Source organism: Diceros bicornis, chromosome 20 (genome assembly GCF_020826845.1).
Source record: "Diceros bicornis minor isolate mBicDic1 chromosome 20, mDicBic1.mat.cur, whole genome shotgun sequence".
Classification (NCBI taxonomy): domain Eukaryota; kingdom Metazoa; phylum Chordata; class Mammalia; order Perissodactyla; family Rhinocerotidae; genus Diceros; species Diceros bicornis.
The window spans coordinates 61841070-61867744 of record NC_080759.1 but is presented as its reverse complement, the minus strand read 5'-3'; the positions used below and the strand labels follow the sequence as shown (position 1 = coordinate 61867744).

Here is a 26675-nt window from a genome sequence, read left to right as displayed (position 1 = left end):
CAGGGGCTGCAGCACAGCGTGCGTGGGGCCGGGCTGGACCATGGGGCGGCCGACCCCACACTTGTCCCCTTAGCTGTTGGTGTCGTGATGAACTGCCACCAATGAGAGCAAAGCATCCCAGGGAATTAGTGATTAAGAAGCTTTGTGGAATTTTCTGGAACAGCCAACCCAGGAAATTGCCTCAGTCCACAGTCAAGGAATTCACATGGAGCTAATCACACTGTGGTTCCAGAACCGGCCAGTCGCAGGGAGAACTCAGCCTCATTTCACCTCTGCACATGTGCTGAGGTCACTGAGGCCAGTGGGCTCTCAGTGGCCACCCAGCTCCTCCTGCCCCTCCCGCTCCTCACAGCCCACAAAAGTGAAGGCCCAGTTACCCGACCATCGTTGGGAGGATGACCGCTTACAAAAGAAGAGGGCATGCACCCAGGCCTCGGGCTTGTCGAGGTTACCGCTCCCTGGGCGCGAGCCGCATTTCAGAAGGTGCTTCAGGAACAGCTGAGAAGTCCCAGGGCGTGGAGTCAGCCAAACCCTTGGCAGTGGACGGAGGAGCTGCAGGGCCGTCCACGTAGAACTCACGAAGCTCATCCTTGAAAGATGACCGTTCCGGAGGCTGCGGGGCACTGGACAGCCCCTCTGGGTAAGGCCGTGTGTGGAGAGTGTCAGGCTGGGCCGGGGCGGAGGCCTCTGGCCGCTGTGCACACAGCTCGGGCAGCTCTTCCTGCGGAGCGGCTGCCTGGTCTCGCTGAGCCCCTGCCGTCCACCGTCACATTTGGGAACAGGTGCAGGTCAGACGGTCCATCCCACAAGGCCCGTCTGTGCCAGGTGCTGGGGGTGGAGATGGGTGGGGTGCGGTGCCCCCTCCAGGAGGAGGAGATATCCTCCTCGGGCGAGGCGCAGTGGGGCTTCAGGTCGGACGGCGGCGGGACGCATACTCTGGCACAGGCTCCGGGAGAAGGGAGACGTGGGGCCTCAGTCCCACCACCGCGTCCCCGTCACCGCCCGCCAGGCTGTGCTGGCTGCGCACTTCCCCAAGAGGAGGGCATGGTCTGAACTGCTCTGGAGCCAGGGCTGGGCCTCTGTGAAGACCAGCGTCAGCACCTGAGATGTTGGAGCCTGTGACAGGGCCGGGGGTTCCTGGAATGTTCTGGGCTGAGTGACAGAGGGCCTGCATTCTCCTGCCCTGCCGGCTGGGCCGCAGTTCACTCTGGAGAGATGCCTGGGATTGAGACGGGCGGCCTCACACTGCATCCCGAGGGCTGAGGTCCCAGAGCGTTCCGGACGGACACGAGGAGGTGCTCCACCCAAGGCCTCCCCTGCCTCAGTGTCCAGAGCCGTTGTGACCAATGACCATAGACCAGGTGGCTTAAACAACAGAAATTTATCCTCTCCCAGTTCTGGAGGCTGGAAGTGAGGGTGTCACAGGGCCGTGTTCCCTCCAGAGGCTCCAGGGGAGGATCCGTCCTTGAATCTTTCAGCTCCTGGGGCTCCAGGCCTTCCTGGGCTGGTGGCCTCGTCACTCCAGTCTCTGCCTCCACTGTCACAGGGCCTCCTCCGTGTCTGTGTCTCTCCTCTTCTGTGTCTTTTAAGGGCACTCTCATTGGGTTCAGGGCCCTGGATAATCCAGGGTGAACTTATCCCAAGCTCCTTAATCACATTTGCAAGGACCCTTTTTCCAAATAAGGGCACAGTCACAGGTCCGGGGTGAGTATCTTTCAGCCCCTACCTCTTCCCTCTAGCTAGATGTGGACGTCTGTTCCCAAGGCCGGGCTCCTTGACCCGCTTAGCAGAGAGCTGTGTTGAGCCCGCAGAGCCTGCAGCCACGCGTCACCCCAGGCCCTGTCCCCAGACAGCCTGCCCTCCCACCCCACCCTGCTCCCCACTGTGACCAACTGTGGGGGACAGAGTGCAGACCCCACTCTCTGATGCCAGATGCTGCCTGGAAGCACGGCCTCCGAGCAGCCACGCCAGCACCCCTGTGCCCCAAACCTGCCTCCCGGGCGCTTGGGAAGCTGGTGAGCTGAAGTGTGGACCCTGGGTGCCGCCCTCGGCCTGGGGAGAGCGCCACGGCACCTCCCGCTGCGGCCGGCACTGCTCACCCAGCCTGGCAAGCCGGGCTTCCCACCACCTGGGATGAAGACTTGCACCCGGCAGACGGCTGGAAGGCGCGGCTAGGACACTCGCGTCACCCCGAGTGGCAGTGACCCCCCGCCCGAGCAGCAGCGTACCTCTGTAGTGGGGGTCCGTGCGGAGCTCCTCAGGGTTGGTGCAGTACTGGATGAAGACATACAGCAGGATGACGAGCAGGCAGAGCAGGCCGGCCAAGGCGGAGGCCACAGAGCCGAAGAAGAACCTGCGGGAGACGCAGAGACGGGCTCCAGCCGGCCAGCTGGGCAGCCCCGGACTGCGCGGTTGGCCAGCGCGTGCGCATCCAGGTGGCGCAGGCATCCCTGCTGACCGCTGCCCCCCACACCACGAGTCCTGCTCCCGGTCGCATCCTAGAGCTCAGCCCCTCTTTCTGTTTGCATCCTTGAGCGTTTCTGTCAAGCTCTCCTGGTGAGGTCGCTGATCTGTGCCCACCACTGATGGTACCCACGGTTTGTATCACCTCACAACTGACACCACCACCTCATGTGATCCTCTCAAGAGGCTGCAAGAGGAGGGGGAGCCACCCCCAGCTCACAATAGGGAAACTGAGGCTCAGAGACAGGGTGTGACTTGCCCAAGCTGCCTGGGCCCGCAGGACTCCACCGTGTCCCCAGCCCGCAGCTCAGGGCCTGCCTGCGATTCCCGGCTCCCTCTAGTTCCGACCAGGGCTCCCTCCCAGCCACGGCACGCGGGGTCCCATCCAAGCCCTGGAATGGCGGAAAATGAGCCCTTACGGGCTCTCACCCTCAAGTCAGGGTTCGTAACTGTCGCAGTTGAACAGAATTGGCGTGTGAACAGGTGGGGGATGCTCCACGGTGCCGTCCTGCCATGAAGGGCACTGACGCGGGATGGGGGAGGCCGGGGGTGTGCGGCGATAGATGCCAGGACAGCACGCGAGCTCGCCGTGGCTGATCTCAAGGCCCGAGGAAGCGTGACCATCCTGCCTGCAGAGGGTACACCCTCCGAAGCCCCACGCGTGTGTTTGTGCCAGAAATGATGTCGCGTGCTTCCGTGCCAGACCAGAGTCTCTCCTGCGCCCCTGTGTGCACTCTGAACACACAGAGAGTGATCTGCCCGCCAAAAACCTAAATTCTAGGCAGCAATTCTTGGAATACGCTTTCACTAAAACATCTTCCCTTAGTCTTTCTGCTGTTATGTTTAAAAGAAACTATTCCACTAACATTTTCAATGTTAAACAACGTCTTTTGTTCACGTAAAATTTAGTCGATTCCATTTTTCTTGTCTGGAACTTCTTGAAGTTTCTTTACACATATCTTTAGGGGAGGGCTGAAGTGTGAGCGTTCTCGAGGGCCAGGCGGACGCGCGCAGCCCTGCGGGGAGAAGCTGCCCTGGGGGAGCTGAGTCTTGGCTCCCAGCATCCCTCCCGAGGCGTCTCTTCTGGATGATCCTGTGTAGGCCGACTCTCTCCTGTGTGAGTGCAGGTCCTCGAGGGCGCCCACAGGAGGTGGCCGTGGGGACATGGGGAGGCCCCGGACTGGACCCTCGTGGTCATCTCCCTCCTGCTGTCTGGGCAGAACTCCCCTCCCCCCTGGAGAGAGGCCCCAGCACCGGGCAGGAGGTCCAACCACACGTTCAAGCTTGTCACCGTCCTCTCCTCTCCAGCGTCCACAGGGAGCGGCTCCCTTCCTTGATCCAAGTGTCTGTGGGCTCCCAGCTCTCTCCAGCTTTTAATCTGCCGCGCCTCCGCCGCCCTGCGCTTTCTCCTCTTCTCACTGCTGTCAAGGCGCGGCCTCTCTCTCAAGGTCTCTTTTACAGACTTTGTCAACTGTTTTGGCCAAATTATACCCTAAATGCCCTTGCTTTCTCTGCCTGAAGGATGCAGGGACAGGAGGGAACTGGGGGTGGATGCCGGCGGTCCGCCCACTGCACATGGGCCGGCAGTGGCCCTTTCCTCTCGCCCTGAGCCCCGACCCACACGAGGGGGTGCCTTTACACATGCAGTGCCCCTTCCCTTTTGTGGGCTCCATCCGAGGAAAGTAGACCTCTCCCTGCTGTGGGTCAGGCACCGCTCCCTCCTGCCAACCCTGCCTGGTGGACGCAGGGAGGGCTCCTGGGGCCCACACGCTGCTGAGGGGTCTTCCCGGCCCCACTGGGAACCCCCAGCTCAGCCTGCTCTGTTGCTGGAGCCTGTTGTCAGTGGAGCCTGGCCCATTCCGTCCTCATCGCGGGCGGGGTCACACACCCTCGCCTGTCCCCTGACGGCCCTCGCCTCTCCCCGGACCGCTGACCGGACCTAGAGGTGACCAGCCGGCTTGACACACTGAGGCCCTAAGGAGGCGCATCCACGGGGAGCGGGGGCGTGCCGGCGTGCGGACCATGGTTCCACCCTGCCCTCTGACCTTCCAGGGATTCCTCTTCTGTAGGGGGGACGGCGGGACAGGGGGTCCCAGGTCCCTTCCAGACTAGCAATTCTGACTGGACTTTTCTAATTATCAAAGCTCTGGATTTCCCTCTTGCTCAAAGCAGCAAGGCCTCTTTTCATGCATTTCTCATGTGGTCTTCCCTGCCGGGTGACGCAGATCCACGTTGCACGCTTGCTGCTGTGTGTGGTGAGCAATGTAGCGCCCTCTCCACCCTCCGCCTGGACAGCAGCCTGGCAGCCCCCCTCCCAGAGGCCTTCTCTTTCCACGTCTGGCGTGGAGGACCAGGGAGAGCGCTCGCTGTGTTTTCGCAGTGACGCACAGCTCTTCACAGCCAGCGGAGCTGACAGCCTGGCTCCAGAATGTGGGGCCCTGGTGAACCCCATAGGCCCTGCACCCTGAGCTCGCGGAGGAGATGCGTCCTGCCCATGGCTGGACACTGACTCCTGGCGCAGCCCCCGGCCCATAGCCTCTGTACTCGGGGCCTGACAGCCTCGGCAGGGGGAGAGCAGGCTGCCAGGCCAGCGGGTCGAGGACTCATCAGCCCAGCCTGTGCCCCCACAGACGGGCTTCTTGCTGACGCTAATGGCGGTCTCCAGCAACTTACTTTGTGAGGATGGGCTTGACGTGGCCCTTCCAGGGACAGCTCCACCCAGACACGTTCCAGAACCAGACGAGGAGACCAGAGGGATGCTGAGCCCACTGTGCTGGAGGCTGGGACGTGGCCCCAACCTCACCCATCGCCCCCTGCCGCCGCCCCTCCCCCTCCCCCTCACCAGTAGTTCCTGGTCCCCACGCAGTTATTCAGCCATTTGCAGTGGTGGTCAAAGCCAGAGATGCACTTGTTACAGGTGCTGCAGTGCTTGGCTTTCTTACTTCTGGAAGGCAGAATTCGGGGGGAGCAGCCTGTCAGCAGTCCGTGCAGGTGGGACAGGGTCAGAGCCCCAGCCCGCCTGAGAGAAGAGAGACGGCAGCAGCCCCGGGCGGAGAGGACCTCCGCCCAGTGGATCCTGCCCTCCCTCGGCCACGCCTGCCACGTGGTGCCAGGGGCTGAGGCCTGGAGGCCGGGCTTGGGTCCCGCCTGGAGCCACTGGGCTTCCGTCCGTCCCAGGCCGCCCACTGACATCCTAGGGCCAGTGGAGACCCCGGGGCCCTGAGCAGCCCCGGGCTCTGACCTGGTGAGGGCAGGGGACTCATCTGAGAAACCCAAGGAAGACGTGCTCCCTCTGCTCCTAGATCAAGGGAGCAGTGCCCGTCAGCTGTGTGGACACACAGGCGGGCCCTCGGGCAGGCACCCCACCTCTCCACGCCCAGTCCCTGCAGGCCCCCACAGTGGCTGGAGAGCTAAATTCGGCAGTCCACGGTCTGGGCGCAGGGCCCCACACCACGCACTCACACGGGGACCCGGCACAGATGGCAATACTGGTTCTCGATCACGTGCACATGTTTGGAGGAGTCGAAGATCGGCAGAGGCTCCGGGTAGTTCTTGAGGCGGATGCTCGCTTCGGCCGGGTCCAGGGACGTTGCAATCAAGAGGACGATGAAGTGGAAAAAGAAAAGCGCACCAGTCACCTGTGGGGGGTTGTCAAGGAACAACTCAGCCCAGGGCCTGGTCAGCATGGTGTCAGGTGTCCACTGGAGGCAGGGAGGTGTCCAGGCCAGTGCCACCAGAGCCACGTGCCCAGCTAGTGGCAGAGACCAAGGGACCTCTCGCACGCCCATGGCCAACACAACAAGCCCCCTGATTCCTTCCTCCAGGAGGGACAAGGCTTTCAAACTGGAAGCGATGCCTCCCGACGGCGAACAGCTGTTCAACGAGGGTGTGGATTCACGTGCTTCCCCAAGGCCGCGGAAAAGGCCTGCGTGCACCCGGTGGGCACCGAGCCTGGCGCTGAAGGATGTTGGGGGGGTCCTTTGGGCAGCAGAGATGCTCTGAGCATGTGTGTGGGGTTAGGAAGAAAGTGTTTCATCAAGAAATGAAGAAAGGAGGGGCGGAGCCAAGGAGGCTTTGTGGAGCGGCCACATACTCACTCTCTGCCTCTATCTCCCTGCCTCTGTGTCTCTCTGCCTCTGTCTCTCTCTGCCTCTGTCTCTCTCTGTCTCTGTCTCTCTCTCTGCCTCTGTCTCTCTCTGCCTCTGTCTCTCTCTGTCTCTGTCTCTCTCTGTCTCTGTCTCTCTCTGCCTCTGTCTCTCTCTGTCTCTTTCTCTCTCTGTCTCTGTCTCTCTCTGCCTCTGTCTCTGTCTCTCCCTCCCCCCTCCCCCAAGACCCCTCAGGCCCTCTCCAGCTCCCACTCCCTCCAGGGCTCCGAGGGTAAAATTAAGCCCTCAGATCCCACCCTCTCCGCCTCCCCTCCCCTGGGACCTACACACCAGCCCCATGGAAACCAAACAGAAGGGGCCACCACCTCCCCACAGCCCTGCCCTGATTCCTGGATGAGTTCTGAGCCTGGAGGGTTCAAGGATTACAGCCTGTCTCCCAGAGGAGAGAGGGCAGTCTGGGCGTGGCTGGGAAAGGCCGCCCACCTGCAGGGTCTCCTCCTCTGTTCCCAGGAGATGAAGGCTGGCTGGCTAGCCACCATATGCAAAGGGCTCTACAGCAATGTTAACAGCAGGGCAGGCTCTGAGCAGGGACGTGGGATTACAGCTCAGTCCTTCGGGAAGCCCCTTCTTGGGGGTCCTTCTCAGGCTCCACTGCTGTCACAGTTCAGGGTCTCAGTGTGGAGCCAGCCGGGGGACTCTGGGGCTTGGGTGTGTGCCCCCGGGAGAGTCCTGTAAGGAACATGCATGACGCACAGCAGGCCCAAGTGGAGGCTGGTTCTGGCCAAAGCCGCTCGTCCCTCCCGCACCCTCTGGCCTCTGGGCACCGAGTGCAGACCCAGGGCCCTGGGTGCCAGGTGTGGGCACGAGGCGACGGGGCCTGGCCCAGCTGGGGGACGTGGAGATGACCGTGACGGTGGGGAGTGAGAGCGAGCCAGGGGCCAAGAGGGTCCGACTGGGAAGCTGGTGCCCAGGCCAAGGGCAGGCGGGCACCCCAGCAGGAGGAGCTGGAAAACGGGTGTGGGGAGAAGGCTGAGAACCAGCCAGCCCTGGGGGACTTACACAGGAGACAGGACTACCAGACTTGAAGGCCCTTCTCACGGCTACGGATCCTGCAGGGTTGGGATAAGCCCCGAGCCGCCCCTACTCTGCTGTTGGACAGACTGAGGCCATGCTCCTATACAGGGCGTGGGGCAGCGGGCAGGTGGGCAGCGGCTGGGCCAGGCCTGTCACAGCAGGTGACACCAACACGGTCCTGGCATGCTGGTCCCCCGCACCCGCTCCCTGAAGCCTGAGGCGCTGGCCAGACACGCAGCACTGTTTGTGTGGTTGCCGGGCAACAAGAGCACGTCCTGAGAGGCAGTGACAGCCGAGGACAATGAGATGTGGCAGGAAGTCGCCTTGTGGCCCAGGCGCAGCCCCTTCCTCTGTGGGGCTGGAACAGAATTGTCCTCATCAGAAACCGGCAGGCAGGCGGCCAGGAGGGTGGGCAGGGTGGCCGACGGGGCCTCTGCCCGTGCAGCAGGTGAGGCCAGGACTGAGGTGTGTCGCCCAAGCCCTTTGTCCCCACGTCTACACTCGGCTCGCTCACAACCTCACTGCCAGCCAACCAGCGTGGGGTCAGCGTGGCCCGAACTCGGACCCTCAGCCTGCAGGTGGAGGTGCCTGGGGCACCTGACCTGGCCTGGCCTGGCCAGCCCTGCAGAGCTGCCTGCGGCCAATTTCCTGAGCCATCCCACACCTGCAGGCGTGCTAGCCAGGCCACCTCCCTGAACGCGTCCCCTGAACCCAGAGGCGTGGCTTCCCAGGGGAGGGGCCCTGAGACTCCAGGGCAGGGTCTGCCTAGACGTGGTGGGTGAAGCTGCCCACAGCCCCCTCGGACATGAAGCTGTCCAGAGCAAGAACCTGCACAAGCCTGCCGGCCGCACGTGGAAGAGGACCCAGCCTGCTTATCTGGTCCAGCACAGCTCAGCACTCAGGCGACACCCAGTCACCCACAAGAAGATGTTGCTGAGCGAAAAGTCAGCTGCATTTTGCCCAAGATGACCTGGCCATTCACTGCATCTGCCACACACTGGGGACCATTGTGGGCTGAGCCCCTGGAACGGAGAGGGTCACAGAGGGTGCCACACCCTCAAGCTCCCGCTTTCACTTTCACATGTAATTTGGAGAGTCTTAAGGCCAAGGAAGTAATCAAAAGAAAAGGACGAGTCCGAGGTCTCACTTTCATTACCAAGCAGGAGGCCGCCTGCCCGTGAAGTTCCAGTCGGTCGGAGCTGTTCTGAGAAGCGCCTGGCCCGACATCCCTAGCAACAATCTGTGTTTAGTAAACAAACAGCGCGGCGGCGCCAGCCCAACACGCCCTCTGCACTGTTAACCTCTGCGTCCTGGCTGCGGCAGGAAGAGGCGGCGGGCGCACCGCAGAGCTCCCACCGCCCACGTTCCCTCCCAGCGCTCCCGCCAGAGTCAGAGCCGGGCCCGGAGAGGAGGCCAGCTTCGCCTCACTGATCAGGGCCTCTCCCCCGCGTTGCCCAGTTCGTTTTGCCTCGGGCCACAACACAGCGTCTCCAGAGTAAATCAAGTCACACCAGGCTCCAGTCCCTCCCGCACAATGGACGCACGGGTCAGACAGCCTAGCCGTTTCCCTTCTCGAGCGTGCCAGGTCACGCCGAGGGAAGCACTGACTCTCGGGGTCGCCCAGCACCCGGCTAGCTGACCTCTGCGCCGCACATCCGCCCACCTTTGCTACTTCTTCCTGGTTTCCACTTGGGCCTGTGGAAAGCCGCCCCGACCCCAGACCCTGACCTTCCCAGCGCCCTGGCGTGGGCCAAGGTCACTTCCCCGCCAGCCTAGTCCCTGCAGGCCCGAATGATGCTGGTGCCCCCCAGTGGCCAGAGCGTAGTGCCCAATGTGGCTGCCCGAGGCCAGAGGGACATCACTGAGGGACTAGGGGGTGCCAGGCAGCGGGACACTGGACAGAAAAATGTGTCTCAAAGGCAGCCTGAGCCCTGGACAGCCAGGGAAACTGTCCTGCATCCATCACTTGGGACGACCGGGAGGGGGCAACACAGACCGGGCGTTGAGCCACCCAGGAGGGCGGACAACCATGGACCAGGGTTCCAGAAGAAATGGCCGGTCCAGGTGCGGGCAGCGAGTGCACGTGAGCCCGAGGTTCCTCGCTGTGCCGGAGAGCAGGTAAGAGCTGAGAGTGACCACTGGACAGAGAACACGGGACCGGCTCAAAAGACTCCAAGGGCCAAAATGGGGCTAAATTATGGGTCTAAAGATAGCGGATAGTAATCCAGCACATAAGCAAAACACACAGTTAGGGGCTGAACGGTGTCCCAGAAAGATGTTGAAGTCACCATCCCAGGACCTGTGACCTTGTTTGGAAGCAGGGTCTTCAGGGATGGTCACGTTAAGTTGTTAGGGTGGGTCCTGACCCCATAGGATGGACGCACTTATAAGAGGCCTTCAGGACACAGACACTCGCAGAGGGACGACCATGTGAGGACACGGAAGAGGCCACATCTAAAGCCAACGGACACCTGAGACCAGCAGAGCTGAGAGAAAGGCCAGGAACAGACCCTCCCCGGGAGCCTTCAGAGGGAGCGCGGCCCTGCCCACACCGTGACCTCAGATTTCTGGCCCCAGAACTGAGGGGGCACAGATTTCCTTGTTTAAGCCGCTCTGTCTGTGGCACTTGTCACAGCAGCCGGGGGAAACGCATACGCCACTGTTCCACGGTGCTGCTAGGGGAGAGAGGGAGGGTGGGGTGAGCTGAGTGAGGAGGCGGCAAAATTAGGAAATTTTTCACCGTTTTACAAGCCCCAGTGAGACTGCGATTTGGGCAAGGGAAAACGGTGCACCCACGGCCCCAAAGTCTACCTGCGGATTGCTCCTAACTTTGGGGGAGGGACCTGGCCCTCCTCCCCAAGGAGCAGCCTCCCAATGGGGGCCAGACCATAGGGCAAGATGGTGAGGCCAAGAAAACCACAACAGCTGCCCGACCAAAGGCAGGTGGGTGCTGTGCTAGGCCAGAGAGACCCAAGATCCCAGCACCACAGGAAAAGCACAACCCTTGACCAGATCCTGGAGTAAAAAATAACATAACGGATGCTTTTGAGACTGCTGGAGAGGTTTTGAGGTGGGCTGCCCGTCAGATTGTACAGTTACGGCTCGTCTTGGCTGTGACAAGACACCAGTTGCGTGGGGTGACGTGGGGCCTGGGACGGGGCTTTGGGAATGCTGCCTCGCCCCTGATGAGGGACAGGAGGCCCAGAGGAGGGGTGGCTGTGCTCAAGGGCACAGGGGACTGATGGTACGGCTGCTCAGCTCTGGTGGATCGGACATTTTCAGGGCCCTGGAGACCGGGGAGGCCGGCCCTGTCAGAGGCTGCATGGAGCTGAGGAGACGGGGCTGAGGCCGAGGGCTGGGCCGTGGGGCCGTGGGAGACGCCGAAGCTCACGGGCAGGGTCTGTGGAGCGATGACCCATGGAGCACGGGTTGGGACTGGCAGAGACAGGCCATCACTCGGAATAAGATGTCAGCTGAGCGTGAGGAAGGGGCAAGGCTGGTGGTGCCATGTGGCTGCAGCGCCTCCACAGTGGACACCTGAGTGACAGCCACATATATGTCCATGTCCCTCAACACCTGCCCACCTGGCTGGGGCTGGGCTCAGGCCACCTGGCTTGGAACCCACTCAGGTGACGCGGCCCGCTCGGAGCCTCCTTCGGCAAAGGCCTCCTCTCAGGGTCTGGGGGAGTGGGGCTGGCGCAGGGCGTGCAGCCCTCCACTGTGGCCTGTGCTGCTGCTCCTGGCAGCCCAGCAGGCTCCCTCTGGCCTCCTTCCCTGCCCTCTGCCATCTCAGGGCCAGCACTCACAGGCCCAGCTGCCACTCGCAAATGGGAGGTTGTCCCAAGAGGGACCAAGCAAGAGAGCACTGAAATGAGTGGGGAAGAGGGGCCGCCGTTATAATTAGTGTCTCTCCCTAAGAGCATCCCTGGGACCCCTGGCAAGGATCCCCTGCCCAACCAGCTGGACCCAGCCCTTTGCAGACCCTCAGACAGATGGGGCCGGATCAGGGGAACCACAGCTGCACAGGGCACCCCAGACCCAGAAACTGAACCTAAATCCTTGAGAGATGCCCTTCATCTCTAAGCCAGAAGGGACAGCTGAGGGAGAAAGCCTTGGTCCCTGTGCACCTCTGCGTGTGCGTGTGTGAGCGTCTGTGTATGTGTTCACGTGTCTCTGCACATATGTGTGTATCTGTGTGTGCATGTGTTTAGAGGGAAATTTATAGCTTTAAATATATTAAAAAGAAACAATGTCTAAAATCAATGACCTAAGGTTCCACCTTAAGAAGCTAGAAAAAGAGGAGCAAAGTAAACGGAAAGAAAGAAATAGTAAAAATAAAAGCAAAACTTTAAAAAGAAAGAAAACAGAAAATTAATAATTCCAAACGTTGATTCTTTGAATAATTACTAAAAGTGATAAACCCAGGAAGACTGATGGAGGGAGAGAACACACATCACCAGTAAGGATGATGAGGGCACATCACTACAGCTCCCACAGACATTCGAAGGATAATAGGAAATAGTGTGAATAACTTTATGCCAAGAAATTTGACAATTTAGATGAAATACTCAAATTTCTTGAAAAATACAACTTACCAAAACAGACACAAGATGAAACAGAAAAGCTGAATAGCTCTATTTCTACTAAAGAAATTGATTATCGAAAACCTACCACAAAGAAATCTCCAGTACTTTGAGGGAAAAAATGAGCCAAATCTAGAGCGAGGGGGACATTCTACAGGCAGATGCCCTGGTTTCTCTGACCAATCAAAGGCCAGGGAGCAAAGGGCACGGGGAGCCTTGTGGGGTCAGGGAGACTTCAGGGCAGAGTGACCTCATGCCAGGTGGGGGCCTTGTGGGATCCCAGTGGGGCCCAGGCATCTGCAAAAGGGCTTCTTTAGAAAATGCGGGAAATGTCGATCTTGATATTAAGGAGTAAGGGGTAAGTTACTATGTGATTTTTTCAGGTGAGATAACAGAACAGTGGCTACGGAGATAAAAGCCCTTGTCGGATGCAGACTGGGGCGTTTACAGGGAAATTTCATTATGTCTGGGATTTTTAAGGATACTCCAGTGTACGGGCATGCGAGATGAAACAAGATTGGCAAATCTTAACTGTTAAAGCTGACGACTGGTGCTGAGTCCTCCTGCTCCCTCTGCTTTCTCAAAGCTGGAAGACGCCGTAGTGAAGAGTCTGGGGCAGGTGGCTGAGGCCCCGAGAGACAGCTCGGTCTGTCCTGCATCCTCCCTCCCATCCGAGATCCACCATCACACACACCGGGGCTCTCTTTACTCGGCCAGGGACCTTGGGGGTGGCCTAGGCAGAGACGGGCAGAGTAGACTGTTTCCTCACTGAGAGGAAGGCTTGCCCCAGGTGTAAACATCCTCCTTTGAGAAATGTGGTCCCAGCGCCCGCTTCGCAGCAGGCTTGCCTTGTCCGCTGGCTCTCATGTCGGGCAACCCTGGGAGTGGGTCCCAGGGTTTCCTGGTCAGGTGCCACAGACCCAGGGTCAGCCAGGTGTGACGTGGAGCCCCACGCCACCCTGATGCACACCGCCGAGAAATCAAAGCAGACATCTTCTGGGGTGCACCATAGAGCACAGCCACAGGCGGATCCCAAACGTGAAACCCCGTAAGCGAGGCATGTGACGGTTGACCTGGAAAGCTCTGTCCCTGGGCAACAAGGCTCCATAGCAGGCACTTGACAGAGGTGTGCGGGGAGCAAACTTGAGCTGTCCATCATAAAGGCTTCAGCATTCTTTTAAAGTCCTTCCTCATTAAAACTCACTATTCTATTTGAATAGACCAGTCACCAGTAAGGAGATCGAAACAGTAATCAAAAACCTCCCCAAAAATAAAAGTCCGGGACCAGACGGCTTCCCTGGTGAATCCTACCAAACATTCAAAGAAGAATTAATACCTATCCTTCTCAAACTCTTCCAAAAAATTGAAGAGGAGGGGAAGCTTCCTAACTCATTCTACAAAGCCAACATTACCCTGATACCAAAACCAGACAAGGACAACACAAAAGACAAAAATTACAGGCCACTATCACTGAGGACTATGGAGGCAAAAATCCTCAACAAAATATTAGCAAATCTAATACAACAATACATTAAAAGGATCGTACGCCACGATCAAGTGGGATTTATTCCAGGGATGCAGGGTTGGTTAAACATCCGCAAATCAATCAACGTGATCCACATTAACAAAATGAAGAATAAAAATCACATAGTCATCGCAATAGATGCAGAGAAAGCATTTGACAAGACACAGCATCCATTTATGATAAAAACTCTGTATAAAGTGGGTATAGAAGGAAAGTACCTCAATATAATGAAGGCCATATATGACCAACCCACAGCTAATATCATTCTCAGTGGAGAAAAACTGAAAGCTATCCCTCTAAGAACAGACACCAGACAAGGATGCCCACTTTCCCCACTCTTATTTAACATAGTACTGGAAGTCCTAGCCAGAGCAGTCAGGCAAGAACAAGAAATAAAAGGGATCCAAATTGGAAAGGAAGAAGTGAAACTGTCACTATTTGCAGATGACATGATTTTATATATAGAAAACCCTAAATAATCCACCAAAAAACTTTTAGAAATAATAAATGAATACAGTAAAGTTGCAGGATACAAAATCAACATACAAAAATCAGTTGCGTTTCTACACACTAACAACAAAGTAGCAGAAAGAAATTAAGAATACAATCTCATTTGCAATTGCAACAAAAAGAATAAAATACCTAGGAATATTTTTAACCAAAGAGGTGAAAGATCTGTACACTGAAAACTATAAAACATTGTTGAAAGAAACTGCAGAAGACACAAAGAAATGGAAAGATATTCCACGCTCCTGGATTGGAAGAATTAACACAGTTAAGATGTCCATACTTCCTCCAGCAATCTACAGATTTAATGCAATGCCTATCAAAGTTCCAATGACATTTTTCACAGAAATAGAACAAAGAGTCCTAAAATTTATATGGAACAACAAAAGACCCCACATAGCCAAAGCAATCCTGAGAAAGAACAACAAAGCTGGAGGTATCACACTCCCTGATTTCAAAATATACTACAAAGCTATAGTAACCAAAACAGCGTGGTACTGGCACAAAAACAGACACACAGATCAACGGAACAGAATCAAAAGCCCAGAAATAAACCCACACATCTATGGACAGCTAATTTCAACAAGGGAGCCAAGAACAGACAATGGAGAAAAGAAAGTCTCTTCAATAAATGGTGCTGGGAAAACTAGACAGCCACATGCAAAAAAATGAAAGTAGACCATTACCTCACACCATACACAAAAATGAACTCAAAATGGATTAAAGACTTGAATGTAAGACCTGAAACCATACAAGTTTTAGAAGAAAACATAGGCAGTACACTCTTCGACATCAGTCTTTGCAACGTATTTTCAAGCACCACGTCTGACCGGGCAAGAGAAACAATAGAAAAAATAAACAAATGGGACTACATCAAACTAAAAGCCTCCTGCACAGCAAAGGAAACCATCAACAAAACAAAAAGAAACCTAACAATTGGGAGAAGATATTTGCAAACCATCTATCTGATGAGTTAATATCCAAATTAACTATGCAAATGTATGAACTCATACATCTCAACAGCAAAAAAACTAACAGCCCAATTAACAAATGGGCAAAAGACCCGAACAGATGTTTTTCCAAAGAAGATATACAGATGGCCAACAGGCACATGAAAAGATGTTCAACATCACTAATTGTCAGGGAAATGCAAATCAAAACTACAATGAGATATCACCTCACGCCCATCAGAATGGCTATAATTAACAGGACAAGAAATAAGCGTTGGAGAGGATGTGGAGAGAAGGGAACTCGCATAAATTGTTGGTGGGAGTGCAAACTGGTGCAGCCACTATGCAAAACAGTATGGAGAGTCCTCAAAAAATTAAGAATAGAACTACCACACGATCCAGCTGTTCCGCTGCTGGGTATTCATCCAAAAAACATGAAACCACGAATGCTAAAATTACACGCACCTCTGTGTTCATTGCAGCATTACTAACCATAGCCGAGACTTGGAGGCAACCTAGGTGCCCATCAAGGGACGAATGGATAAGGAAGATGTGGTATATGTACACAATGGAATACTACTCAGCCATAAGAAACGATGAAATCCAGCCATTTGTGACAACACGGATGGACATCGAGGGTATTATGCAAAGTGAAATAAGTCAGAGGGAAAAAGTCAAATACCACATGATCTCACTCATAAGTAGAAGAGAACAACAACAACAAACAAACACGTAGAGACAGAGATTGGACTGGTGGTTACCAGAGGGGAAGGGGGGAGGGAGGAGGGCGAAAGGGATGACTGGGCACATGTGTGTGGTGATGGATGGTGATTAGCCTTTGGGTGGTGAACATGATGTAATGTACACAGAAATCGAAATATAATGATGTACACCTGAAAAAAAAATCTATGTTCCTGAAAAAAAAAGACCTCACTCTTCTCTATTGGACGACACAGATAGACCCCATAGTGCGTGGTTGGGAAAACCGCAGTGGCCCAAGTCTGCACTCCTTCCTTTCCTCAGGTCTCTCTGCCCCCCACCCCAGGGCCCCTGACCACCCGGCGCACTCTTCCTGCACCAACGGCGGGTCAGGGGCAGACTCTCCTGTGTAAGCCCCGAGCCAGCGAGCTGCACAGATGGACGAGGGGTTTCAGGCACCATGACAATAGGGGGTGTTTGGGGTGAAGAGTGGGGAGCCGGGGTGGGAGGGCAGGGCAGACGACACTTGCGGGGACTCAGCGTAGAGGATGGAGCGGCAGAGGGAGACCGTCGCCGGCAGGCACGGCACGGCCGGGAGCCAGCTGTGGTGGCAGAGTCCTTCGGAAGCCCCCGCTTTAGACAACAGGCAGGAAAAGGATACACCATAGGCGACGTATTTCCAGTCCCTCGGCAGGAAGGGGATGAAGATGCTGAAGGAGCTGAAAGCCAAGACCAGGAACAGGACCCAGGCCACCACTTGGAGGGCGTGGATGGGCTTCGACCAGCCGTTCACGCGGATCGGCTGGCGCTGCGGGATCTGCGATGGCCTGCTGGCCCCGGCTTCCGGGACGACCCGTCTCCAACTCCTGCTGCAGCAGCCCTCCTGCGAGATGGAGGAAAGCAGCATGGCAGGCGTGGGCCTCCTGCCACAGCCCCTCGTGGCCGGGGAGATCCCTGGGGATGGGAACCCACTGCCTGCCATCGCCCGGGACTGCTTCTGGCAGCAGAACTGTCAGGGCTGGGGCTGCGGCTGGAGCGGGCAGAGGGTCCCCTGCAAGGCCATCAGAGGAAATCCTGTGGAGCCCGCCCGGGCCACGGCAATGATGGCCTGTGGAAAACAGCTCTTGGAGGGTATATGGCCCACAGGGCTGAGGGACCGGAGGGGCACCCACACACCGGGACCCCAGGTGTGGGCAGCTACCAGTCCCTCGTGGCCAGGGCACAGCCTACAGCAATGAGTCCAGGGGCTCGTTCCTAAATGCGTATGGACTCATAAGAAGCCCCCTTCAGGTGTGGGGGGAAGACCTGTGTCATAAGAGGCCCTCATCCCCAGGGAGACCCCGGTGACAGCAAATGCAGACTGTTAGCCACCAGAAACCCTCCCTGAGGACCCTTCCTGCAAGTTTCCCTCGAGAACAGAACGCGAGACCACATTTCCAGAGATTTCTGTGTCATTCCTTCTGCAGGCCGGGGAGACCTCCCACCATGGGCTTCTGGGACCTCCAGGTGTCCTGGAGTGGCCCAGGTGCGGTGGCTGGGAGGCACCGTGGCCACTTCTGGCCAGTCATGTGGGCAGGGGCCGCCAGGAAAGAAAGGGAAATGGTGTCGGGAAGACTGAGGAGCATTTGGGAGTGTGGAGAGGGGTGGATGATGTGGACTTGAGGTGGGACTTGAGGAGCTCAGAACACTGCCACCCTAGGCCCTGTGCAGAGCCCACATTGTCCCTTCAGAATAAAACGCACAGAAAATGTTGTTGATGTAAATGCGTTACTCTGGGAAGAGACAGAGATGTTGAAAGGTACTCTGAGACTTCCTCTTGTGCTGTGCATTCCCTGGGGGGTTTTCCTAGGAGCAGATGGCAGCTGCTGGCCATTGCTCTTGGTTGTCGCTGTTCCTCCAGGTGTGACGCCAGCTGGATATGGGGCCACAGCGGCCCCGAGCTCACTTGGGACATATGAGACTCTCAGGGAGACCTGAGAGAACATCCTGTTTGTCAGACAAGACCAAGGTTCTGAGGACTGGAGCACAGAAAGGCAGTCTTAGGGATTAAAGCATGATTCCCAAATAAAAACAACGTTCAGAGGGAAGAGCCAACTAACAGAAAAGACATTGCCAAAAGTCAAATTCCAGGAATCTGGAGGGTCAAACCAAGGAATCATCGCAGATCTCGGAACAGAGAGGTGGAGAAGTGACCGTCGTGAGAGCACATTTAAGGGACATGGAGAATAGAAGCTGGAGACACAATATCTGTTAGGATTTCTGGAAGAGGAAAGCGGAGAGGGTGTAAGAGAAGAAACAAAGGGAAAGGTGAAGACGAGGTGTCTGTACTGCAGGAGATTTCGGACCCCAGACCTAGAGCTTGCTCCTGGAGCCAGACAGGAACGTGAAACAGAGAAACACACCGTGGGGTGGAAATGTGAACTTCTAGGATGCAAAGTCCTATGAGTGTCCCTGGAAGGAAAAGAATGAGATTACCCACAATCTGGGATACCTAAAAGTTGTAATGGCATCAGATTTTGTAAGATTTTAAACACAGAGCAGTTCTTCAAGTTCTGAGAGTATTTAAACCTAAAAGAGACCCAGCCAAACTATCACTGAAGTGTGAGAGCAAAAGCCTTGGCCGTGTGAAGACTCAAGGTACACCAACCCATCTTTTCTGAAAGGCTTTCTGCAAAGATTTACTCTATCAAATCTGAAAATTACCCCCCATAAAATGGAAGGCATGAAGTGGAACCACAGTGGTGAGCAAATGACCCTACATCTAAATCAAAGCTACAGTGAAATGGAGCTGAGGCAACGGCTGACCACAGAGCTGACCTGTGCCTGTCAGAAGGCACAGAATGTCCACAATATGGTGGGAGGAGAAAACAACGGGCGAGAGGCACACGTTTACCCCAGATTTACGAGGACTCAGACCTGCACGGGCGGCGTGAATACCGGCCCCATCATGGCTCTGCGGGTTTGCAGGACGGCTGTGGGGTCTTCAGACCCTGTTTAAACCTGGAAGAGAGCAGACAGGGTGGTGAAGGCGGGGCTGGATCCACAGCCAGGAGGTGTGTGCACACTTCACCCCACTCCTCCCCAACGGGCAGGCAGGGTCTTTGCTCAGACATCTCCATTAATGAAAATCAAGTGTTCCTTTCACTTAGTCTGAAATATGTGCAAAAGGCAAAATGCGTATTTTCTAGTTTAAATTCCTTTTTTGTTTTTGCAGGGAAAGACCCGCACTGAGCTAACATCTGTTGCCAGTTTTCCCCTTTCTTCCCCCCTCTCCAAAGCCCCAGTGCATGGTTGTATTTCCTAGTTGTAAGTCCTTCCACTTCTTCTATGTGAGCGCCGCCACAGCGTGGCTACTGACAGACGGGTGGTGTGGTTCGGCACCCAGGAAATAAATCCCAGCCCCCACTCCCCCACCCCCGAAGCGGTGAGAGCACCGAACTTTAACCTCTAGGCCATCAGGGCTGGCTCTCTAGTTCAGAATCTTATCTCTTGGGAGATCAGGTCAGTTAAAAAAACCTGGGACCAAACACCCGGCTGTCAACAAATGTGGGCTTCCTCTGTTTCCTTCTGGGTGAAATGGGCACAATCAAAGTGGGCTCCAAGAGCCCCGTGGCCCACGGTCTCCCCGTCTGGCAACAGGCGGCTGAGGACGGACAGGGAGTTGCTGCAGCGCTGATCAGAGCAGGCATGGCTTGTGAGAGCTCACCCACCTCCGTCCACACCTCCACCACTCGTGGGACGTTCACTTGGGGAAATACCACTTCCCACCTGAGTTGGAACTCCACCCGCCTGGTCCATGCCTGGAGGAGGAGACCGCGCTTCCCATCTGACCACGGCACAGACCCGTTCCTCTGTGCCTCTCTCCGCTGAGCGTACGTGGAGTGCAGAGGCGAGCGAACGACCCAGGGCTGGGCAGCAGCACAGCAGCGCGCGGCCTGCCCCCCGGACCCAAGGCCACCAGCGACGGCAGGCGCCCGGGACGCTTGCCCTCTTCTCACGGAGCGGGAGTCCCACTGTCGCTCGGCAGAACAGGTCGGGCCCCAGCAGCGAGCGCCAGGGAAGACCCACTCCTTCCCTGCCTGGCCCGAGACACGGCTCTGACATTGCTGCTGCATGTGAACACACGCACACCACACACACACACACGCACACCACGTACACCATACACCACACCACACACGCACACCACACACACACACCACACACGCACATGCACACTGCGTACATCATACACCACACCACATACACACGCCACACACACACCACACACACACATACACACACACACACACACCACATACACCATACACCACACCACATTCACACACACCACATACACCACCACACACACTGAACACCACACAAACAATACCACCAGACACACACACAACACACGCACACACACTCTTTTAGGTTTCTGGACTCATTTCTCACTTCTCGACCTTTTTCATGCTGTTTCCTCAGCCTGGAATCTCGCCCCACTCTCAGACCCCCTCCCCCGGATAACAGCCACCTCCCCCTCTCGGGCCTCTGTCCTGGCATCGCTTCCTCTGGAAGTCCTCCCTGACACACTCACCAAATCTGATTGGGGGCCCCTTCATTTATTCCTGCATAAATGTTTTAGTTAATCCTTCTGGATTCAATCCAAGGAAAGGGAACATTTATGATTTCGTTATAGGGCAGACGTCTAGCACTGGGCTCAGGAAATTAGTCGTTTGAGGCCCGATGGTGCCTGGGTTGCCCTTTTGCCCCATTTCAGTTCCTGCCTCATTTTCATTGTCCCTGAGGACTCTAGTCTGTGTTTCCATATAAGACACGTCACTGCTGGAACAATCCCAGGAGGTCATTGTCACCTCTGTGCCCCCAACACAACCGTGGAGCTTCGGTAGACTCTGGACTTCGGATGGAGGCAGGTGGCAGGGGGTGTGACCAATCCATGGTGACCGCTGTCCCTGCGCCTCCTGCCTATCCCTTCTCACACTGTTCCCGTCCTGGCTGACCTGCCGCGGGCTGGGGATGCTGTCCTGGCGCCCCAATCTGCGTCTTTATGACACTGTGACCTCTGTGCAAACATTATTTTCTGAACCCCATCATCTGACGGATCTCGACAGTTTCGGAATCATTTTGCTCGGTGTCCTGCTGAGTCCTAGACTATCTGTACAGATGCCCAGAGGTTAAACCCGCCATCCCTGGTCAGAGCAGAAGAAAGCAGTGAAGAACCCACCTCCGTCGCACCCAAAACGCACTCTCTCTTCTCAACTATCACAGGTAAGTCTGATCCGATGCTCGGCTCAGGCCAAACTGGGGCGGAGCCAGGCCCCCTGGTTGACACGCAGTGATGGAACCCAAGGCGCCTCATAAAGCCTGGGGCGTGGCCCCCCAGACACGCCCTGTGCCAGCTGGGGGGGGAGGGTGGGGGGTGAGACAGACCCTGCCGAGACCCGATGCGGAAGGCGCGGGGGCCTCAGACAGGGCAGCTGGCGGCAGCACCACCCACACTGAGTCCATTTTACCAGTCCCGAGTTGTGACTAGAACACTTCCTACCGCAGCCCCTCAGTGAAAAAGCGGTCAGCTCTGGGCCTCCCTGACCTCCCGCTTCAACCGCACACGGGTGGCCCAGATGTCGAGCCCAGCTTCCTCATCACACTTGACCCTGTCGGCTGTTTGTGCTCCAGGAGCCCAGACCCGCACGCTCTGTCCAGGACATGTGCGCCTCTGGGTCAGACCACGGAGCGTGGCACGCACACTGCCCCCTGAGCCTGATGAGACCTCTCGGTGGCCGCGAAGGCGCCACGGCAGAAGGAGAAGAGCCGGGGAGTGAGAGACATGAGAACACCGTGTGCCAAGTGCGGTGCCACATGCCAGGACAGGGTTTTCTCCCGAGGACGGCCAACCGCCCTGGTTCACAGCCCCTCCCCGACCCCAGGTCTCCCCTCAGGGGCTCAATTCCTAAGCTGGAGAAATTTCCGGTTCCTGTCTGTGGGGTCTGAGGACTCCAATCTGAAGGCCCCCCACAAGTGCAGGACTGGGAGGGTGGACGGGGACGCGTCCCTTTTCCGTCAGCAGAGGCGGTTTCCCGTGGGCCCCGCCTGCCCCCCTGGGCCCACTCACCTCCTTGGGGAAGCCGCCTGAGTGGGGGCAGTCTCAGCTGCGGCAGGCTGGCTGTGTCTCCTCTGAAACGTGCTGTGTGCAGCCCTGCTGCCTGGTGCCTGCAGTGGCCAGGGGTCTGCCTCTCAACGGGCAGCTGGGCCGGGCCCAGACGTACAAGGCACAAAACAAAGGGAAACCATCAGGTCTGGGCAGGGGCCTGGGGCCAGTCTGGAGGGAAGGGGCTTCTCCATGAGTTAGCGCATGTGTCACAGGACTCGCGACGATGACAGCCCCTCAGGAGCGCCCAGGGATCCCTGCCGGCGGGCCGCCAGGCCCATGGGGCTGGTGCGGAGGCTGACCTCTGGTCTTGGTCAGACCCGCTCCGCCCAGCCCACCTGGCCTTGCCCTCTCGCTCACCTGGGTTTCCATTTCCTCATACTGCAGCAGTGTCTTCGGCCCAAGGGAACAAAGTATCCATCGGGATGACAGGGACACTTGTCCTGGAAACCCTGGTGGACCACAGGCAGGCAGGAGGAGACAAGCGCCCGGATGCTCTCCTGGGATTGCCAGCCTCAGGGCTCCCAGGGAATGAAGAGGCTGGGGGCTGGGTCGCCAGGCAGTGGGGCAGGTGGAGGCCTCCCACGGCCCTTGGATGCCCGCACCCCTCTGTGCGCAGGCCTGGGCAGGCCCGAGCTGGCACCAACAGAGCTCTGCTGCGCTGACCTCTGCCCAGAAACCACGCCCAAGTGAGGTAGGAGCCCGAAGACGCCCACAGCTGACCAGATGGCCACCTCCACTGCTGGCCACCGCTGTCCACGGTGCTGCCCAGGCCAGGCCCTTCTTGCCTGGGGTCCAGCAAGACAACAACACAGAGCCCACCAGGTGCCAGGCCGAGGCGCCAGCAAAGAGACCCAGGACAGACAATGAGACCGCCCGAACAGGTCTCAGATCCCCGCCGATCCAGCCAACGACACAGCAGAGGCCGTGGGTTTCGGGGGACGTCAGAGCTGTGAACACTGGGAACTAAAGCAAAGGCAGGGCGCCCCTCAGAAAGAGGAGGGGTCCTTCTATGGCACAGTCACTTCCAAAATGACGTGCCTCTGAGAGACTGCGGATCTTGGTGGGCAATGTCACAGGTCCCGCACACAGCGGTTGCATCGCTCAAGCTGTTGGTCAGGGTGGTTTCTCCAGTTCTCGGAAGTGCTTTCTGGTAATTGAAGCTGAATGACGTCTCTGCCTCCTGCACAGAACACGTCTCTCCAGACACGCACGTGTGTGCCCCGTCCATGACGCAGGGCGGCCACCCGGCCCCTCACCCCAGGGATTTTGCTGCAGCCCATGACCTCAACACCAGGTGCCCCAGAGGGCCGACGGGCCCCAGGGCAGCTCCCGGGAGACTCTGAAGGAGGCCACCTGGGGCTGAGGGGTGGAGACCACATTACCCCAGGGCACCCGAAGTCCGTGGGTGGCGGGGGCCTCCCGACTGACCCAGAGCCAGGGTGACCTCAGCCACACATACTGTTGAAAATTGCCCTCCCTCAGGGATGTCTTTGCTTCATGAAAATAACTTTAGAAGCTACAAAATCAGGGCCTGCTCACCTATGAACATCAGGCAATAGACATAAGAACAGAGAACACAAAAAACCACAGCCCTCGCTGGGGCAAGCAGGACCTTCTCTCTGCGTGAACGCGTGCACGGGGGTTTAGACATGAGCAGCCATCATCTGGACCCACTTTACCGGCTCGTTCCCTCAACTGCAGCGCACCGCCCCCCTCACACGGATCCACCTTGCTTGTAGTAACACTCCGTCGTATGTGATGGGTCGACGTGCCCCGAGTCTAGGGCGTCCGCGACTTTCCATGACAAACAATGCTTCTGGGAACCCGCCTGCAGTTCTGCTGTGCACACATTCGAGGTCCTTCCTGAAAAGTGACCCCTCACTGGAAGGGTCTCCACTGCAGGTGAGGGAGGTCAGGGTGGGTGGGGAGGGGTGGGGGCGGCCACACAGGAGAGTGGAGGTGGGGCACGAGGCAGGCCAGGCACAGGTGCTCCCACGATCCCACTCACACAGGCACACAAGCATGCACGCACACGTGCTCACACGTGCATGCGCACACACCCCTCACTGGTCTTGTTCTGCGTGTAGCTTCCAGTAAAGGTGTAAGATGGATTCCGATCGTCCGGCATTGTCCTTCCAGACGGCTTCTCTTGGGAACAGCCTTTGGTCTCCTCTCCTTGGCGAGTCGACAGTAGCGTGGTGTGAGTTCCTGCTGGGCTGGCCTGCAGCCAATGCCTGGCCAGTGTGGCCCTGAGGGTCACCTCCTCTAGCCTGGCCACCGGGTCATTCTGACCACTAAGAGTGTCCATAGGTCTTGGCCGGGATCCTGCCAGCTTCCTTGGGCACACAGCGAGGCGGCCCAAGTCCCAGACTCATGGCTGCCCCCAGGAGTCACCTGCACCCCGGTGCGGTGTGTGGCCCTAGCCCCACAGTCACACATGCTACAACGTGGATGAATCTCAAAAACATTGTGCTGAGTGAAAGAAGCCAGACACAAAGAGCCACATAGCGTGTGATCCCACATCTATGAAACGTCCACAGGGAAGTCCATATGACCCAAAGCAGGTTGTCAGGGGCTGGGGGAGGAACTGGGGGTGGCTGCTATAGGGTACAGGGTTTCCTTTTGGGGTCACAGAAATGTTCTGGAGTTTGATAGAGGTGGTGGTCGCAGAAGATGGTGAATATACCAAATGTACTCAGGTGCACACCTTAAAATGGTTAATGGTTGATTTCACATCAATGTGAACTTTATCACAATAAAAAGATTAAAAAAGACAAAGACATCAAGGTGTTATCCTGTCCTCAGACGCTCCCTTGATCTTCCTTCTTGACGTGTGTGTACTTCCTGGGCAGCAAGGTGGTCACCCCTCTACACCTGTGTCCTCTGGGACCGTGCCTGGAGAGTCGGAGTCCCCAGGCTGTCCACGTTGGCCTGCCCGTCTGCACCACGGGTTCCGGGTTCCTGAGGCTGCAGCATCAGCCAAGGGTCGTGTTCTCACCTCTCACGTTCGCAGTGTGACGCGACCTCGAGGGGGAGACCACGCCCTTCAGGGGAGTCTGGGGGTCTCGGGCCTCACGCTCTGTCTCAGCAGGGCTCGCTGTTGTGCGCCATACTCGACGTCACGCTGGTGCTGCCGTGGAGAACTCAGGCTGTGGGTCAGGGAGAGGCAAAGACTCTAGGAAGGTGACTCCAGCACCCATGCCCAAGGCGCAGCCTGGGAATGCCACCCAGAACCTGAGCTCGAGCCCGTGTTCAGGGAACCCGACCTTCTGGGTCCCGCTGGGGGCAGAGGCCACCCCCATCTCGAGGCTGGAGATGCCATTCTGCCCCTCCTGGCCCACCGCAGCTGGGGGCTAGCCTGCAGGGCAGCTTGCTGGCAGGGCAGGGGTGGCACCGCGGCCAGCAGAGGGCCAGCTCCGCAGCCTGTTTGTGGAGTTGGTGCTCCCGGGGCCGCCCCCCCGGGTGTTTGCTCCCTACCCAACACCCCGTAAATCAACTCCTTCTCTGCTGACATCAGCCACAGTGGCTTCCTGGGGCTTCATCTGTGAGGTTTCTGCTCCCCTGTTACTGACGTCTGCGGGGGGACCCTTACCTGACCCAGACAGCTCGCCAGCCAGCCCCGCTCGTGTGAGCAGTCTATGGCCAGCAGGGCCGGCCCTGTATTGTGGTGCTGTCTCGCTGCCACTGCCTCTCGGTCACACACCTCCTCCCCCAGGTCTGACCCTGCCCTGGGAGACGGCAGTCTCCAACTCTGCTTTCACACTAAAGAACGGAGCAGGCAGTTCTGCAGGGACGGGGCACTGCCGTGGGAACCGAGACCCGGGCGAGATGCCGAGGAGACGGCGGGGACGATGACCAGGAGGAACGGACACCATCAACCTCACAGGACAAAGGTCTTTCCTGAAAAGTCGGTTAAAAGTGGACACCCAGCAGTGCGGTAAACAATTATACGCAATTACACTGTGTATCTTTTTATTAAGATCCATATTTATATTTTGCAAATATGAACAGCCATCTAGTAAACATATCCAGAATAAAAAACGTTTTATGGACACGAAACACCTCACCATAGCCAGTGGGGCAGCTGACCATCTTCCAGCAGAATGTCCTCCTCCCTCAGGCACAGGATTTAAAAAGAGAACAGGGGAAGATGCCATCACTCCCAGCCTGTCCCGGGCCAGGAGGGTGTGGCCACCACCACGACCTGCCTCGGAAATGTGGGGACACGGGGGAAGAGCAGAGCAGAGCAGACACAGGACGCCCAACAGAACACGAACAGACACACGTCTGCTTCCCAGGGCCATGTGTGGAGGACATGGGGCAGAACAGGTGCCCCCACACTGGCCGCAGAGAAGCTCAGAGACACACCACACCAGCTTGACAGGATCTGGTCACATCCTTTATGTGTGATTTCCATTATTCAGGATTCAAGGGGCTATCTACAGGAACACTGATCCCTGTGCGGCTGACATGATATCAGAGACAATTCCCCACCTCCCCCGGCTGCTCCCAGCATGCCAAAGGGGACAAAATGAAAGTCTTTGTCTCACGACAAAAACTCTGTACATACAAATAAAAACTTTAAAAATAAAAAACAATCTAAGACTATCTACAAAG

At 57.1% G+C, this 26675-nt stretch overlaps 1 protein-coding gene across 1 annotated transcript in view; it reads right to left on the bottom strand.

Annotated features, from left to right (window-relative positions):
* Nucleotides 1–20162, bottom strand: part of ZDHHC11B (zinc finger DHHC-type containing 11B) — a 45314-nt gene extending 25152 nt beyond the window's left edge. Inside the window, exons 1-6 of the mRNA XM_058563516.1 lie at nt 19676–20162; nt 18824–18907; nt 16569–16790; nt 5926–6101; nt 5306–5407; nt 2229–2353 (exon numbers count right to left, since the gene is read on the bottom strand). Of these exons, the coding sequence (XP_058419499.1) occupies nt 2229–2353; nt 5306–5407; nt 5926–6101; nt 16569–16790; nt 18824–18856 (658 nt within the window). The 5' untranslated portion in view covers nt 18857–18907; nt 19676–20162. The remainder of the gene's footprint in view (nt 1–2228; nt 2354–5305; nt 5408–5925; nt 6102–16568; nt 16791–18823; nt 18908–19675) is intronic.
* Between the last annotated feature and the right edge of the window lie 6513 nt (nt 20163–26675).